Consider the following 18,959-nt stretch of genomic DNA (forward strand, 5'->3'; position numbering starts at 1 on the left):
CTGCCCTGGAAGGATTTTAAGCCAGGCTTGATAGGGTTCCTCGTTGCTCTGCTGCAGAGCCTTCTTCCATTACTCCACAGATCCTTCTGTCTAGAGGAAGGCTGAAACAGCACACAGAAGCAGGATCAGGTGCAGAGGTGAGACATTTCCCACTAGAATTTGGCTGCTTCAGATATAAGAGATGGGGGCTGGGTAATTGTATTTCTGATTTATATCAAATTCTAATATAAGCTGCTGTGTGTCCAATTTATGCTGCTGCTGTAACTAGATGCAACTGGTGTAACTTCCTAGTAAATAATGGAAGTGCAAAGAGATGTGCAGGCAGAAATGACTGAGAAGTAACTGGGTATGGGGCAGTGTTGATAGAAGTCCAACATTTCACTGGCAGTCACACTCTAACTTCTTTCCCCATCCCTCTGTAAGCAATTTTGCAGATGCTCAGGGGACTGCGATGGGGAAGGGAGTCACCATCCTGCCAGTTCCAGGGTTCTGCTCTCAAAATTTTCAGTAATGATCCAAGCAATCTTTCCTGTTTTCCCAAAGTAGAAGTGTAAGCAGGCAAGCCAGTATAATCATCCCCATAAAGCTAAATGATGACACAAGGCGTTCACAGCTACCCTGAAATCTGAATGAAGGATTCACAACTCAAGCTCATGCTATAAAACAAATACTGCAGCAAACAAGGAAGCATGTGTTAGATGTTAGATGAGTTACAGATCAACATAGACCCAGAGACAGATGTCATTAATCCAGTTTGTATTTTGAAAAGCAATATTAAAAAAAAAGTTTCAACATTAACATTTGCTTTTACAAGTTTTGTCTTTGTATTGCTTGGCCATTTTGACATACTGTATAAATTATTGCTTACTAGCTTTCATAAATATACAACACAATGATATATACAGAGGCTGACAAGCATGACATATATAAAGGAATACATTGGCAACCATGTTCCTGGTAATCAGAGCATTTTGTACATACCAGTTCAGCTAATGATGGGTAAGTATGCAGTGTGGTCCCTGAGAAGTTAGGCAAATAACCTTGGCTTGGGCAATCTAGTCTATTACCATTAATACAAGCTGACAGCATTATGGCACTCCAGGGAGACCAGAATGGACAGGAGAAACGTCCTTCTCCATTTGTCGACAGTGCCTTAGTATCTAACAGTGTAAGGAGAATAATACAATAAATACGGTATGGAAATAAATAGTAATTTAACTCTGCTAAAAAGGTTAATATTTACAGCTCACTTAGCTTGCATTTTTAGAGCCCAACTTTATTTATTGATATATGTACGGTTGTTTGTATGTTTTTGAATGTGTTGCCTTTTTCTTTGCTCACTAGGGCCCAGCACATGTTAAATTGATAAAGTGACTAGACATACAAGTACTGCTGCAAAGTTGTTTATTTCCCTCTCCTCCACTTTAATCACTGAATCTCTTAATAGCTATTAAAGGTTAGCAGATGTCAATTAACAGGAGGCTTAATCCAGCCAAATGTATAGTGCACTCTTATGCATGTTTATTCAGAAGCAGAACCCATTATGTTCAATAGTTCCTAGATTATAGTACACAAGATTGCAGTTGTACATTCCATTGCTCTTAGTGGGAATGTAAAGCAGATATTCAAATTTCTTATCTGAAACCTGTGAGACTTCAATGTCCCTTGCTTGACAACATATATGAAAGGTGTGCATACCAGCTACCAAAATGCTGGTCTGGTCATTCATCTTAAATCTTCCATCATGTTTTTAGAGGACAGTCCACCTTTTATTTTATTTGTAACCTACACACACTTTAATTCATTTAAACATTCATTTTGCATATAAGTTGTGGAGTTTTAAAGTCACAATTTAAACAAGTCACAGGGCTGTTCCAGGAACTGGAGAGAAGTGGGCTGCAAAAGACACAGGCAGCTGCCAATCAGTGCAATACACAGTTGGCTTCTGCTGCAGACTTGCAAAGTTAGGTTTTCCTGAGCTCAACCCTGGAGAATCTTTCCCACTTTAACAAAATACAGTCTATTTCTGGAAAAGTCCTACTATTTGGTTGTTTAGCAGTAAGATGATAACTAATGGTAATGGTCTTATTTATGATAGTTTAACACTGCCCTGCATATCAACATTATTTTTAAAAAAGTAAAAAATGGCACACTGCTGCTTCTTTCTCTCAAAACTGATGCAGTTGGTACCACACAGCCATTTATCTATTTCCTTGGAATAGTTCTATTATCCATATGCCAGACAACCATCATAATCTCTTGCATTTATTACGTCAAAGCTGTAACACTAGTCCATTTCTAACATCATAATATAATTTGGCTCACAATTTAACTTTGACTAGTACCTTTGGCCAAGTACTGGCCAAGTGGCTCCTGCATTATCTTTGAGATTATCCATTGCTTCATTAAAACTGAGAAAAATTGGTAGAACTGCCTGGAGTACAGAAAAAAGCTAGTACAAATTTTGAAAGAATTAGAAAATGATCCAGGAATAATTGAATAGTCTATCTGATAGAATTCAGAACACCTACTAATCGAGAAAACCAGAGTTGACTTACATTATTGCCATATGGGATGGACAGGGAGTTAGTGCACTAGTTAGTGGAAGAAACTATACATTTTACCATCAAACATGTACCAGTTAATGTACATGCATGATGAGAGAGCACTTATAGGTGAGAATTAATACGTATGTTTCCCTGTTTTGGGGGGGTGTTTTTGTATATCTGTTCATCACCAACCTCCCAGTCCATATTTTCCCATAATTGAGTGTATGGTCTTTGAGTCCAGGTAGGAGATTACTAATTTTTTTAACACAATAGGTACACTTTCCAGGGAAGAACCATAGGTATAAGAAGGGTTTATTTTTTATTTTTAGATTTAAATCCTACATTCTAGAAAAATGTTCATAACATTGGGTCACAATAATGTACAGGTTAAGCCACTGGCCTGATCCCCCCTGCAAATATTATTCTGCACAAGACAGACATCTTGCTTGCAGTCCCTCCTTTTGTAATATTTAGTTCCACTCTATGAAGGTCTGGTTTTCTTGCTCATTTTTATAAGGGTTATTCGCAAAAGCTAAGGGTTTGTTTGGGTTTAAAAGAAACCTATTTATGTGTTTGAGCAGAAATCATGCATACAGCCAAAATTTCTAATCCTTCTACTGCTGAAGAGATGTGCTACCTTTCAATTAAAAGGTATCTTGCCTCATCAGCTAAGTTGCTGTAGGAAGTTAAAACAAAAAGCTCCACTGAATACTGAAATAGCTCATCTTGCTTGTTACCAATATGTACAACCATCTAAATGATAGAACATATTTACTCTTTCAGCAGTTTCCTCCTTTTTAAATGGGTAATAAAAGCTGTGCAGAGAAACAATATATATCCATTATAGAATGTACAATAAATTACATTTCTGAAACATACGTTGTCTTTACATTACGCCTGTACAGTATTTTCACAATTTTCATATTAGTGAAGCCAAGGTTTATTAGAGAGAATCTTCACTGCACTGATCCAAAAGAAAAAAAAACCCTAAACCCTCATACACTACTATTTAAATCGTCTTCTAATACGACTTAATCCCCTAGAATGAGTTTGTGGAGAAAAAAGTTCCTGAAGATGATTCCCTAACAACCACAAACAAGAAGGGGAAAGACAGTTCAAATGCTTCAGTTGATGTGTGTTGTTACTCAGATCTTCTACTCTCTTGCAAAGCAATAAACACCTTTTGCTGCTATAAAGGAATATATACAAAGCTATATATAAATAGATTTTGACAGCAAAATACATTGCCTTGCACCATATTTAACAACATTCTGTGCAAAACCTAGTGCCATAGCAATGAAGACATTCTCAATTAAAATGGAACTTGCATACATGGTTTCAGGGAACATTAATGTTACTTTGATCTATAAAATTGAAAATAACTGTTAAGAAAGCAAAATGATTTAGATGGAAATCTTCACATCTGAGTCATGTTTTAACATCACAGGATTGACCCTCTGACACAAGCAAGCATTTAATTTTTTTTCCAGGCATCTCAAAGGACTTTTGCTTTAGGAATTACCATGTTTTCCCAACAAGAAAGACTGTGCTGGCTGAAACAGAACTCGTGTAAGTGCTCAAATTGTAAGTGCTCAACATGCCCCTCCTTCCAGGTTGTATCAAATTGTAGTGTTAAGAGCAACATTCATCTTTCAAAAAGTTGCTGACTACTCTTCATGACAGAATGAAATCCTATCTCTCATCAGATTAAAGTCTAGCAGTTACTCTTCAAAAATCCTTGAGCTGACTCCTGATGAGAGAAGAGAGACAAAAACTGTACACTGAGTATTCCTAGGGCTTTACTTTGGGAGTGATCCCAAGATCTTCCCAAGACTTTACCTTGAAAGTAGTCCCAATTTAGTTTCAAAGGGATTTTCTCTTTTCCAGTCTGAACACTTCATATTTTGTATGCTGGAGTCCACATCCAGCTTTCAGTTAAGGAGAAGGAAGGCCACAGCTACTGCATCCAGCAAAGGAACACTATCTCCTTCAATTCTGCACAGGAACTGGCAGGAATGTCCCATGAAGCTTGAAAAACAGTATGGTCGAGGTCTGAACTAAGTGCCTGGGTAATTGCTCAGATCTTATTTGGTATTTCAAAATGAAACAGCAGGTTAGAGTCAACATGTAAAATGTAATACTGTAAAATATTACCACAATCAGTTTTAGTGGCTGTGTAACTCTCATGTTAACTTCATATTCCAGTTTTATACAGAAGTTATTTTTTTAAGTGACTGCGATGGGAGTTTTACAGTAAATTAATTCCAAGGGTTTATTCTATTCATACCCTTAAGGCAGTGGTCCTCAAACTGTGCTCTTTAAGGGATTTTAGACTTCAGCTCCCAGAGTACCAGACTATTGGCCAACCTGGGTGAGGCTTATGGGAGCTGAAGTCCAAAATCTCTTAAAGGGCACAGTTTGGGGACCACTGCCCTAAGTGATAAGGCATAGGTTAAATATTCTTGAACACTCTCTAATATGAAGATGCAGACATTTTTCTTCTGTGAAATCATAATCTAAAGATTACTTCTGCCTCTTACTGTTACACCTCTGTTGTTAGCCTTCTGATAGATCCTTGCCTGTCTAGTTAGCCACTGCTCTGAGGTACAGTGGCAGTTATTTAAAGGTAATTGCAGTAGCTACCTAATCATATAGCAACCAAGGAGCAAAACCTAATGCATTTATTTCTAATAATGTTCACTTCTGAATCATGTTGTGACAGCTGAGAGTGTGACTGCTGATAAAGCTACTAGCACAGTGAAGTGAAGTGGAAATTAATTAGAATAACTGAGAGGAATGGAAAAAAGATGATTCTGTAATTTTAAAAGCACTACCTATGAAAAATGCTGAAAGCACTGTTTTATATAATACATAATCAAGTAAAAAAGCACTGCACTTATTACCACAAACTATACCATGAAAAGTTTGCTATAAAGTATATTCTGAGGAGTAAGGCATGCTAAAATAAATTATCGGCTGGTGCTTGGCTAAAACTTTACTATTTGTTTCAGTTCTATTAGTAAGTTGATCTCTTAAAAGTTCATCTTTTTCAATATTTCAGTTTTGCAGTGGCTGATACATATGTGCCCAGGAAAGACTGCTCAGAACCCATCCACCCTTCCCATTATTTTTGGCAACAATCAATAATTTTGGCACCTTACAAACAGTGAGGTGCACATACCTATACAGAAAATCATCTGCACCTTTCTCACACATTGCTGCTTATTGAAATGTCCCTTCACAGCGGTATGGCATTTTCTTTCAATTTAACACTGGCAGAATTTGTATTGAAAGCTACTTGGACCAAGATATATTTCCAAGGAAGTCAAGTGTCTGAAAGTGGAGAATGATGTTCTTTTCTTCCTTGTAATGCAGTTGAATGAATTTGGCATTTCTTCCTCCTGGAAGGCTGCTTCAAACGGCTCCTCTTCTTGCTTTGCATGAATCACATTTACATTGTGGCATCAGCTACTGATAAAACTCAGTAAATCATGTCTCTCCTAGGGAAGCAACATGCTTGGCATAAACATTCAGTTAATTGAAAGTGCTGCAGTTATGTGAGTCTGCCTGCATTCACACACGAGGTTCTATCCTGTGAGAAAGCTCAAATAACGTCTGCTGGCTATCAATGATGTGCAAGTGGTGGACATGGGGCTTCAGCTCCTGATGCTCTTTTGTGGGCACTTCATTTCCTGAAGTTTTGAGAACAAAAAAATTAATAAGAATGCAGCAACATACAGATTTTTTTTCCTCCTGGAACTCATACCCCAAATGCTATCAGTCATAAATTGGAAAGTTCCAAAATGATGTAGCTTTCATTTCCAGGAATACTGATTCTTATTTAATATATATAATTTACATTTATTCCTGAGGAATAGCAAAATAAGGACTCAGCAAATGCAAATTGGAAACCACTCAGAGTCAGGGGCTTTCCCAGCAGATAATGGTCACCAATTAGCAGACACTAATCCTCTTTTGCATTAGCCTCCCAGCCTGAGGCCTGCCATCAGCACAGAACAATACACAAGCAAATCACTTCTGCATTCCCAGGCTCACACAGTATATATAGACCCACTTTTTCCAGGCCAACATTCTCTGAAGATGCGAGCCACAGATGCTGGCGAAATGCCAGGAAGAAAATTTACTAGAACATGGCCACATAGCCCGAAAAACCCACAAAAAACTATGGATGCTGGCCATGAAAGCCTTCGACTTCAAGTATTATATTTTATCTTTCAATTTTATTGTCATGTTTTTAACTATTTTTTTTAATGTTTGTGAGCTATCTTGGGTCTCAGACCAGGAGGTGGCATATAAATATAATGAATGAATGAATGAATGAATGAATGAATGAATGAATACGTTCTCAAAGGCTGGAACTATCATAAATGTAGTTTACTCACCAAATTGGTTGCGCCTGCAGTGCCTCAGTGATCGGACTGTGTCTGCAATCATGTGCTTTGAAGATGAAATAACAAATAATATTATGTGCATGTGTACCAAAATACAGCCTCTGCATTTTTTTTAGAGTGAAACTGCCATTCAGATGAATGGAGCTTCCATTTAATGTGGAACAGACATGGAACATTAAAAGCCAAATAATTCTGAAAGTCAGAGAAAACATTCCATCCACTATGCCTTAGAAATTGAAATGACTTAGTATAAATAGATGCTGAGAAAAGATTTCCCTCCTATGCTGTTCATTTCCTAGGTGATATAGGTCACAGATGGTTGCACCGATTAGAGGAAGAGGAAAATCTTTTCAATTTCACTGGACATGTATGGTCAGATCTCAGGCTGATTTGAACTGTCACAAATCCATGGAACTATATTGATTTACGCTAGGTGAGAGCTTGGTATAATATTTTTCTGCAATTATTATTTGATCACTGTTGCAATCTAAGCACAGGACACAAACAATTGGACCAAAACAATTTTACTTTGCAGAGTAACTAAATTGAGGCAACGTCTATGCAATTAGCCATGGCTACACTGACAATATAAAGGAGAGAGAGGGGAGAAACACTGCGAATGTGTTTTGCTTGGCATAGCTTATTCCATAGAAGCAATGTGAGTTATTAGAATGCTGTTGAATGTAATGGCTGAAAGCTATTGTGGATGTTGTTTCTTCTTTAAAAACCTGACTTCAATTTAACATGAAACCTGATAATCACTTTAATAAAAACTATTTTCAAATTGATTTTAAAAACCAAAATTTCCACAATTGCAATATACAGTACTCTATTACCATTACCAAGCTGCTATTTCTAATTTCTAAATTAAACAGGAAAATGGAGCATGTAGAAATCCTAATGTGTTAGCAGAAATACCAAAAAGGTCAAAAGGGCAATGTGGGAATTATCTCACAATAAACAGAGCATCAAATTAACTTTATATGTTAATCTGGCATACTTTAAAGAGGTATTCAAGTATGTTAATGTAATTTTATGCACAACACCTAAAGGTCAGAGTGGAATTCATCTGGGCCTGGGAGTATTTAACGAACATATGCACGTTTGTGAGCCTCAAAACAAGGTTCAGTGACAGCAATGAGTATTTTTTAAAAAGTTAAATAAAAGTTTTTTTTAAAAATGTTTTCTTCATCCCTTCCATACACATACAAGCCAAAACTTATTAACCTTTCCAAATCTGATGTGGTCCAGACTGGACTACAGTTTATAGCATACCCAGGTATAGTTTGGTATTCATGATAGGATTGCCTTAGGGTCACCATAAGCTGGAAACAACTTGAAGGCACAAAACAACAACTGTGAATCTGCTAACAGGGAATCTTTATGAAACTCAATGGAAAGCTGAATCATTTGAGAAATAAACCATATTTTTCATGTGGAAGAAGAAACAGCATTAAAAGAGTAAGAAAGGAAAGAGGGTGATTGACAGTGTGATAATCATTTTCTCCCCATTAATATATTTAAAACTGAAAATTTTACATACCAGTTTTTCAAAGTTAACAAGGTTATCCAGAAATGTTTTATTTCCTTCATGTATAAACGTTACATCTAAAAAGTAAATACATATTTTAATCATATTTCACTTTGGAAGATTACAAGATGCCAGTAATAAAACACACTAGTTAATATTGTTAGGTCTTCTCTCCTTTCCCTTCTATGTGACAGAAACTTGTCTACATAAAACTGTGAGAAGTGGAAAAGCCCCATCTTTTGAAGCAATGAGGCAGAAGTAAGAAATTGAAATGCAAACGGGGAAGTCCATGGTTTGTAAAATGATGCACCTGTACATTTTAAATACTTCACTTTTCAATAAATATGACTGGTGTATTATTACATCACTTGCTACAAAATTCTTACTGAAACTCACAATTCATAAACCTCTGCTGTTTTACTTCAGAGAGCTTCTCCTATCCCAACATAGTTCAGATTCTTTAGAAGATCATAGAATCATAGAGCTGGAGGAGAACACAAGGGCCATGCAGTTTAACCCCATTCTGCCATGCAAGAATCAAAGCACTCCCAAGAGATGGCCATTCAGCCTCTATTTAAAAACCTCCAAAGAAAGAGATAGCACCACTCTCCTAGGTAGCATGTTCCACTGTTGAATAGTTCTTACCATCAGCAAGTTCTTCTAATGTTCAGGTAGAATCTTTCTCCTGTAGCCTGATGTTTGAATCCATTGTTCCATGTCCTATCTAGTTCATGTCATCCCTTCCCTTCTCCAGGCTAAACATACCAAGCTCCCTAAGCCACCCCTCATAAAGTGTGGTTTCCAGACCCTTCACCATTTTGGTTACCCTCCTCTGGACATGTTCCAGCTTGTCAATATCCTTCTTGAATTGTGGCACCAGAATGGATACAGTATTCCAGGTAAGGTCAGAGCAAAGCAGAATAGAATGGTACTATTACTTCCCTTGATCTAGATATTATGCTCCTATTAATTCAGCCTGGAATTGCAGTGGCTTTCTTAGCTGCTGCATCACTTTTACTGACTCACGTTCAGCCTGTGGTCCACTAAGGTCCAAAACACATTGCAGAAATAATCCAGTCTGATAATGCTTTAACGGCCCTGGCTCAATGCTAGGGAATTCTGAAAACTGTAGCTTTGTGAGACATTTATCCTCCTCTGCCAGAAAGAGCTCTGATACCACAACAAACTACAATTCCTAGGATTCCCTAGCACTGAGCCAGGGCAGTTAAATTGGTTTCAAACTGGATTATTTCTGCAATGTGTTTTGGACCTAAATTTGAGACAGTTTAACTACCTTGCCTCAGTGCTAGGAAATCCTGGGAATTGTAGTTTATTGTGGGTGAGGCATGGTACCCTTTGCCTTGAATCAGTATTGTTAGAGCTGCAAAGGTTAAAATGCAGTTAGGACTTTAAGGAGACTCAGTCAAAATTGTCCTCAAGACAGAGATCAGCAATCTGAAGCTGATGGGGAAAATCAGTTCCACTAAATTAAGTCAGCTAAAACTGCCAGTTGTTGTTGTTGTTCTTGTTGTGTGTCTTCAAATTATTTTTGACTTGTGGCAACCCCTAAGACGATCCTACCATGGGGATTTCTTGGCAAGATTTGTTGAGAGGAGATTTGCCATTCATTGCCTTCCCCTAAGGCTGAGAGCATGTGAGTTTCATGGCTGAGCTGGGAATCAAACCCTAGTCTCCAGAGTTATAGTCCAACACTCTAACCATTATGCCATGCTTTACCATCTCATTAAAAGAAGGTGGTTGTGGAGCTAATGACAGCTTTGTCAATAAGAATTTCCATTCCTTTCTCTACATGACTATGCAGTTCCTGACCTGAATTTTGGAAACATATATAAAGCAGCATTGCTCTGGCTATATTTTAAATATGTTTATTGGACTATAATTCCCAACACCCTGCACTCAGCATACCCACTGACTGGGAAATGCTGGGAGTTAAATGAGAGCCAGCATGGTGTAGTGATTTGAGTGTTGGACTATGACTCTGGAAACTAGGATTTTAATATCTGCTTGGCCAAGGAACTCACTTCGTGACTTTGGGCAAGTCGCACACTCTTAACCTCAGAGGAAGACAAAGGAAAATCTTTGACAAAATCTTGCAAAAAACCAAAACAAAACCATGATAGGTTCACTAATAGGTTATATGATAGGCACACAACAACAACAATAGCTCAAAAGGGTAAAATTTCTAAGCTTTGCTCCCAAATTCAGTGTAAATGCTGAACTTCTGGAAAATTCATTTGTAGAGAACCCTTTTTATCCAGACAAATGAATTGAACATAATGATGTATCACACCAACATCATACCTTACTGTTTCTTCCTTCCACTCTTTTAATCTCCTGCTCTCGTTGTTAGCATAATCCACCAGGCCATCATCTAGACTGCAAAGGCACTCCTAAAAGGCTTTGCTTTATTAAGTTCTTTCAGAGCTGGCCTCTAACCAGTGAATGCTGTGACTTCAGCTCACCCTTCTTCCTTCCTCATGTGATAGGCTTTCTCCAGCATTCACTCCTAAAAACCATTTATATAATGCATGCCTACTTCAATTGATTTTACACACTTTTATTACCTACCCCATTGCTAAAGTAAATGAAGGACATGAAATTGTTACTGTCTTACAAAGAAGATTTTCTACTGAAAACTCTGGGCAAGGTGTGGGTGTGTGTGTGTTTTCTTCTTGCCTTTAAAGATAACTGGGAGAAATTTGCAAGCATTTGTGGAGGTGAGAAATGGGGGAGAGGAAAGAAGGAAATAAATTTACTGTGCTGCTGACAACTATGAACCTAGATAAATTCAGTGGAGCAGAAAATTGCATATGAGCTACACTATACAAGCAAAACAGTACTTTATTAGATATTTGAAAAATCAGCCAGATTTTTCAAAAGCAGCATCTGTAAAACAGTAGAGGATTCGCTGTAGAAATTTTGTAACCTTAAAGAGGATATTATGGTTAAAAGGCATTATTTCATATTTCCTTTGAAAGTCTGTATTACTTATTTATATTTAGGAAGTGTTAACTTCTCTTTCTCCACTCAAAGTTTCTTTAGAGTACCCATCCAACGCTAATGAACTATGGAATGGACTCAGTCGAGATATAAGAGAGACATAAATAATACGAATAATATAGGCTGTGAAGTCCTGGGTTATAGGCTACAAGCAAGTAACATACCAAACTTTCTGAAACAAAGTATGTTTGGTTTTAGTGGATATATCTATAGATGCCTCATTAAAATCCTATGAATATCCATGAATTGCTGAAGAATAGGTGGAATAAAAACATAATGAAAGGAGATCAAAAAAATTGCCAGAAATTCATGTATTTAGAGTAATGTTAAACATCATTTGAATATACTGCACAGTTATCCCTGATACCCATTTTCCACACTGTGGCATTTCTGTCACATAGATTAGGCTATTCATAGAACTCCTCCACACCAGTGTCACTGCTACCTAGGATTACTGCCACATAATTTCTTCATGACAGGTCTTGAATCCAATTTTGGTGGGGAACAGTAGGGTATAAATAAAGCTATACCACAGCACACATGTACATATGTATATATATATAGGTCTCCCTAGCCAGTCATATAATATCTCTAATCCTAAACCTAAATTAAACAGAGGGACTTAGTTCTGAATAAACATGGGTTTAGCATTTGTAATGTAACTCAATATAAAAAGTTAATGTGGGCAAGTTAAGGTGGACTCCTACCTTTAAGGAGTAGAGGCATGAAGGGAATTTTTGGAGACTTCATTTTCTTGAATGTATCCCTATAGGCTTTGTGATTCAAAGAAGGATCCTGCCAAAACAATTTGGTTGCAATGAAACTAATGAGGAAAACACACTTTCTAAGAAGGGCAATTTTAACTCTATTACATAGCCATAAGCTTAATATAATTCAATGTTTCCTTGGAAAATGAGGTAGATGAGGAAAATAGACTAACATGTACACATTCAGTTTGGGGATACCACACATACAAAGAGATGCACCATTTGAGATATGTGAAGCTAGGAAATCTCAACTGTAGACGATGTTTCCATTAAGCAATAACAGGGTACAACTAGGAAATGAAAATCCTTTTCCATAGAAAGCCTACTTACTGTCAAACTTTCAAGTTCAGTGAAGAGCTTCTTAAACTTTCCAGGGACTCTCTATGATATAGAGGGAAAATCAAAAGAAATGTGAAAGGGGCAGAAAATTAAGTATGCAGAAAATATTTAATATTTCTTTCAGTGACTCATATGTGGCACATCAGATAAAAATCAAAATCAAGAAGCCACTTTCTAGCAGTGCCTGTTTTTGTCAGCACTCAAATTCCCCATTATGAATAATGTAAACTTTTTTGTCTTTTGGGATCCCCCCCCCATTCATAACTCTTCTATGATAATTGTTTTATGATATCAATATCCAGTTTCTTTACTCTTTGGAGATTTTGAGACGTTGGAAAAAGCCGGGACTAAAAGGACTTCCCTGGGAGTGTGATCACACAATCATGCTAGGAGTGTTCCTTTTACTCCTTGCATTTTTCCCCGTCTGAAAATCTCTGATGTGTCATTTGTCTTAAGACCTGTCCTGGGTGGGTGCATATATCTTATATCTTTATATTCAAATTTGCAAAGTTAAAATACACAAAACAGGTTGACGAGTATAAACACTACAAACAACATCTATTAACTTCTACATAGACATACATTCCACCTATGACATACATTCCACCTATAACACACAAATTAACCACAAAGCTGACTTCCTCTTTTGTTATATTTGATGTGTAAATAGTATCTAAAAATGTGCTTCATATCTTTATCAGTATTTTCCATCTGTTTACACTAAATCTTTTATCGTTACAATAAATCTTATTGTCCTTTCAGTATGCATAACTAGTTCATTGTTTTAGTAATACCTTTTATTTTATCATTACTAACTGTGCATGTTGTTAGTATCTAGAACCCAATCTGGTTTAATCCACTAGCAGAAACAGGCAACTAAATTTACTGCTAAAACATTAAGATCTCTCTATAAAGTACAGATAAAAGAGAACCTCTAACAATTAGAGTTTGGATCTGTCACTTAACATATATCAAATCATGAAACTCTGGTTTCTCTATAGATCATATAAACCTTTTGCCTTTTAAGTAAAGCTCCCTTAAATAATAGGCCAATGTACAGAAACTGATTCTTTAGGGTTTAACTAACAGGAGTATGTTGCCACCTATCATGTAAAAGGCACTAGCTAATTCATGACAGTTATAATCACATTATTACATTCAGCACATGCCTTCAAATCACAAGAAATGTTTGCTTAATGACAAATGGCATTTTCATGAACCACAAAATACTCAGAGGCATGAGTGGTGGAGAATAGTAGCACCTGTGCAACACAAATACTGTACTACCTTGGGCAAAAATAGGGAATTCCCTCAACAATTAAGTGACAGATGCTCATTTATTACCCAACGTAATTCTAGTGTGTGTCTAATACAAGCTAGCATTTTAAAAAATTGAGAACTCAAGTGTAGTTTTAATAATCACTCCGTCTCTTTGTATTAATTGCCCGATATTAACAGTCGTGGGTTGGGTTTTCTTCTTTTATCTTTTCTTTTTTTGTGTGTGTTTAGAAGAAACTACAGCAGAACCTCAAAAATGAAACAAATGATCATTTCCTTAGAGGTCTTTAGTCAAAGGTAAAAGACATACATGATGCTTCTCTAAGACAACCAGACTCATGTTAAACTTTTGGTATTAAAGTGACTTTGAAGTATGGAAGAAAGGTTTAGAGGGAAAAAGAGCTGTTCTTCCCTACACATAATAAGTATTGATAGATAGTGTAGAATATGAATTAATGTTTGCTATTTGCTACCCTGATTCAGCCTTGATTCATGGTGACTCTATGGATGAAGAAAAACAGGCCCTCTATCCTCCACTGCTTTGTTTAAGTCTTTTAGTTTCAGGATTGTGACCTCTCTAATTGAGTCTAGTTTATTGCACTTAGTGCACTATATTAACATTATGTGTGTGTGTGTGTGGCATTGCTTGTGTTACTATGTTTTGAGTACTGTATTTTGAAACAACCCTCGGGCTATTCAATAAACTTGTTTACTGTTTAATTGAGTCTAGCCATCTGACATGTGGTCTTCCTTTCTTTCTACTACCCTCTACCTTACCTAGCATTACTGTCTTTTATAATGAATCGCTACATCTCATGATGTATCCAAAGTATGACAGTCTCAGTTTGATCATCTTGGCTTCTAGGGAGAGTTCAAGCTTGATCTGTTCTAGGACCCACTTGTTTGTCTTTTGGCTGTCAATAGTATCTTCAGCACTCTTCTCCAGCATCACATCTCAAATGAGGTGATGTTTTTCTTATCGGCTTTTTGTATTGTCCAGCCCCCACATCCATACGTGGTGATGGGGAACACAATGGATTGGACAATTCCAACTTTAACGCTCAGTTGTATATCTTTGCTCTTTAGGATTTTCTCTAGTTCTTTCATGGCTACCCATCCTATTTCTAGTCTTCTGGTTTCTTGACTGCAGTCTCTGTTCTGATCAATGTTTGACATAAGGTACAGGAAATCTTTTAACTACAGTATTTCAATTCCCTAATTGCCTAATTGGAATTTATGTCAACACTCTGTAGTCATTATATTTGTTTTCTTTATGTTTAACATCAAGCCTGACTTTGCACTTTCTCCCTTGACTTTCATTAGTAATTGTTCCAAGTCTGTGATGTCTTCCGCCAGTAGAATGGTGACATCTGCATTTCTTAGATTGTTGAGGTGCCTTCGCTCCTCCTTCTTCGTACGATCGTATGATCTTCGTATGATCTTTTCTGCATACAAGTTGAACAAGTAGGGTGAAACTAAGCAGCCCTGCTTGACCTCCTTGCCAATTAATGCTATATCTATGTAAACACCTTTTTGTTTGAATTTTAATACAGTTTATTTGTGATTGTGTTTGGTGCTCATATGTAAGAAAATCAAAACAAGTTGATAAAAACATCAGTATGATAGATCCGATATTAAACATCTTTAAAAAAAAACTACTACTACTATTGAAATGCTCTCTATATGAGGTTGCCTTTGAAGATGGTTCTGGTAGAGTACCACTGCTGCCTGGATGCTAGCTGAGGTCAGGTGGTCAGAAGATGTGATATTATTCTTGAATCAGCTGTACTAGTTACCAGCGTCTTTTTGGGTCCAATGTAGTTAGCCCTCTGTATCCATGGATTTCAACCATCCACAGCTTGAAAATATTGGGGGGGAGGGGAATCCAAAAAGGGCACAATTTTCCTATGTCATTGTATTCAATGAGCATCCATGGATTTTGGTATCCACAGGGAGTCCTGAAACTAAACCTCAGTGAATACCAAGGTACTGATTTTGGCAATTAAACATTCAGGGTACTGGAAGGAATGCCTATATCCATAAAAATAATCTTAGGCATTAAGTTGTAATTCTGAAGTTAAGCATATTGGCCTCTTTGTAAGGTGACTTGATTGGTGGGCACAAGAAACAGCTTGTGTTAGGGAACTCTCTCCTCACTGGGGTGTGCATGGTTCTGAAATTACAAGATTTTCAGAGGTGGGTTTTTTGTATTTCAGACTACATTTTCTTAAATGCTCATTTAAAATGACTTTGTCTTTTCAAAATGTATTAGTAGTAACAGTAGTTGTAAAATTTATTGGAGTCTATGCTGCTGACAACTGTTCAAATCAAATGTTCTTGCTGCTGTGAACATGTGTTTACTGGCTTTAAGTGTCTGGATATTGTGAAATACCACTAAATCTACACTCACATACACTCCTTCAGACACCGACATTTTTATATCTTGCAACACACTGGAATTCTCATTAGGGTCAACAATTATTCCAATTATGTCACTCAGTGCAATTTTTTTATCTGCCTGGATGAGGTTAATTGCATTTTTATGACTCTGAGCTGCTCCTGATGATAGACACAAGCAGAGACTGTTTGAAACCACCACCACATGGGCAGTGTCTCTGGTCTACATGGTGTGCTTCTGTGTAAACTTTCATTCATCACAGAATTTGGATCTATACTAGATTATTTTTTGTTACTTGTCACCAAATACATTTTTGCAATACCAGAGAGACAATTCAAAATTTAAGGCCATTCTACAGAACAAGCAAGTAGCCCTTGACTAGATCATCATTTGAAAGCTAATATGTGAAGAGTGCTTTTTGACTATCTTTCATTTCAGGAATTTCAAGGCTAAGCCTTTTTAGTTTTAATTAGTGCTATGATTATTCAAGCATTTAATTATTTTATCCTTACTAATACTTTAATGAGAAACTTTAGTCTATGTATGTCCTATGTCAATTTGAACATATACTCCCCCTATCCAAGTCTCATATGCTAGGTTGGATCCAGATTTAGCCATGCTACCTAACCATAACTTAGACTAAAAGGGTGACAATTAAAAGGTTCCACTGATTTCAGTGGGTCTCTTCTATGGATGACTAAATTTGGACCCAATCAAAATGATCAAAAGCATACAAACCAATTAAAAAAACAATGAAATATTCTTCTTACCTCCCATGTCTGAGAAAGTCGGCTAACCGATGCAGTGTTGAGACCCATAACAATAGCAAAAAATGAATTCAGATTTCTTTGGGCTTTGCAGCTAAGAAAATTTTTAAAATAGCATGGTGTCAGTTCCTTTTAATATAAAATCTTTTATTACTTAGTTGGAGAAATACACAAGATTAACTAAGCTAATTATAATAACAGTGATAAAAAGTTATTCTTTGTGGTGATTCATTTAGAACTGTTGATTCAAGTCCAACAAAATTCCCTAAGACTATTTTTTCATTTCTTCAACTTGAATAAGACTTTTGCCAACTCAGACTTTATGTCCAAACAGTAACTTGTCTCTGACATACAAACACACACACACACACACACACACCAGATATAACTTGTTATCCTTTTCAAATGTAAAAATGTGCTTTCACAATCTTTGTTGTATCTGTTTGCAACCCATGGGTCTCCTTTACTATTCTTTTGCCACTTGGAGGGAAAATAGGAAGGGCATCACATATTACACATCACTGTGTAAATTTACAGCGCTTTATAAATAAAGGATAATAATAATAATAATAATAATAATAATAATAATAATAATAATAATAATAATAATAATAATATTCTCTCTATCCACCATGCCCACACTGTTATGAGCTGACAGCTATTCATATTCCTCCTTCTACCCACTGCAGTCCTGTCAAACTGAACACAAAAAAATCTGACTTTAAAACAATTAGATAATATTTAATAAGACGGTAGCTGTAGGGAATTATCATGAAGCCTTTTTAGACTTTTCCTGATCACTCTTTACTGACATGTATAAATCTATGTATTTTTTTTTTTAAATTGTGCATCATATGATTTTAGTCTCTGGGAATGCTATAAACATAAAATTGGGTTCAAATACAGTGTCTACAGTGTCTATAATAAAGAGAGTTGGTGTCCGGTGGTGATAATATTCTGCACATGAATCTTGAGGGCATCTAGTAGGTCCTCACACAGTGAGTTTGTGGAAATCTTCACACACAGTGGCAGTACAGATTTAAGCAGAACCTTACATCTGGTAGAGAAGTGTTGGAATTGAGAGCCTGACAATGACATATTTTCATCTCATTAGTCCATTTTGAAATCCTTCCGTGAAAAAGTCCACAAATTTTTTTATGTCTTTTTGGACTGCCTACCGGTCTCCCATCAAATGTTGGGGTGCTTTTCAAAGGGTGCAAAAACCCCTTCCTCCCAAATTCCATTGGCATTAGTTAATTCATGGACTGTTCAAATTTCAGGCAGATTCACAATGAAAAAAACCTGAGTCCTATTTTTACTTAATATAATTAAGACTCTTAAACATGAATCACAGATACTGTATATATTGGAAAGTGTAGCATACTTCTTTCCAGTGCTTCATTTCTCTGTTATTAAAAGATCATTAATACACAATCTTGTTCCTCTTCCTGTAGCCTGTTTTTTAGCCTGGAATTAGTATTCCCTGGTTGCACAGCTTTGAGTTTATCTAAATTAAATCTTGCCTCACTGTTGCTTGCACATATCCTTACAATCCTTAAATCACTCTTCATTTTCTTTTTCTGCATCTACCAATATATTCTGCAGGGATTTCATATTGCTGAAACTTTAATTAATGTGCAATCTTTAGATTCTATTGAGTAGTTATTAGATATTATTGGTCACCCACATAACATGCTTTATCAAAATGGGTGTCTTTGTGATACTGACATAGACTGTATTCCACACAGCAATTGTACTAACAACTGTAGTGCTGTCTGATGGGAGAATATTGCTTTCCTATCAGTTCCCTCCCCCCCCAAACAAACACTATCCATGTAAAAGCAGCAGTATCTTGAAGACATGTGCATGAATGTCATGCATCACATAAGTGTCAGTT

The 18,959-nt window shown here is 36.6% G+C and overlaps 1 protein-coding gene across 4 annotated transcripts in view; it reads right to left on the reverse strand.

Moving 5' to 3' along the window:
* Positions 1–741: 741 nt before the first annotated feature.
* Positions 742–18,959, reverse strand: part of RAPGEF5 (Rap guanine nucleotide exchange factor 5) — a 179,622-nt gene continuing 161,404 nt past the window's right edge. For 2 of the 4 annotated variants that reach the window (XM_042475396.1, XM_042475399.1), the window contains 6 exons: positions 17,066–17,156; positions 12,611–12,661; positions 12,221–12,308; positions 8,505–8,569; positions 6,953–7,007; positions 742–6,241 (listed from right to left, as the gene is read on the reverse strand). In XM_042475396.1, coding sequence (XP_042331330.1) covers positions 6,123–6,241; positions 6,953–7,007; positions 8,505–8,569; positions 12,221–12,308; positions 12,611–12,661; positions 17,066–17,156 — 469 coding nt within the window. In that variant the 3' untranslated portion in view covers positions 742–6,122. Of the gene's footprint in view, positions 6,242–6,952; positions 7,008–8,504; positions 8,570–12,220; positions 12,309–12,610; positions 12,662–14,790; positions 15,343–15,401; positions 16,071–17,065; positions 17,157–18,959 lie in introns of those variants that run through there. The other 2 variants (XM_042475397.1, XM_042475398.1) reach the window with 2 other exon arrangements.

Source organism: Sceloporus undulatus, chromosome 6 (assembly GCF_019175285.1).
Source record: "Sceloporus undulatus isolate JIND9_A2432 ecotype Alabama chromosome 6, SceUnd_v1.1, whole genome shotgun sequence".
Taxonomy (NCBI): Eukaryota; Metazoa; Chordata; class Lepidosauria; order Squamata; family Phrynosomatidae; genus Sceloporus; species Sceloporus undulatus.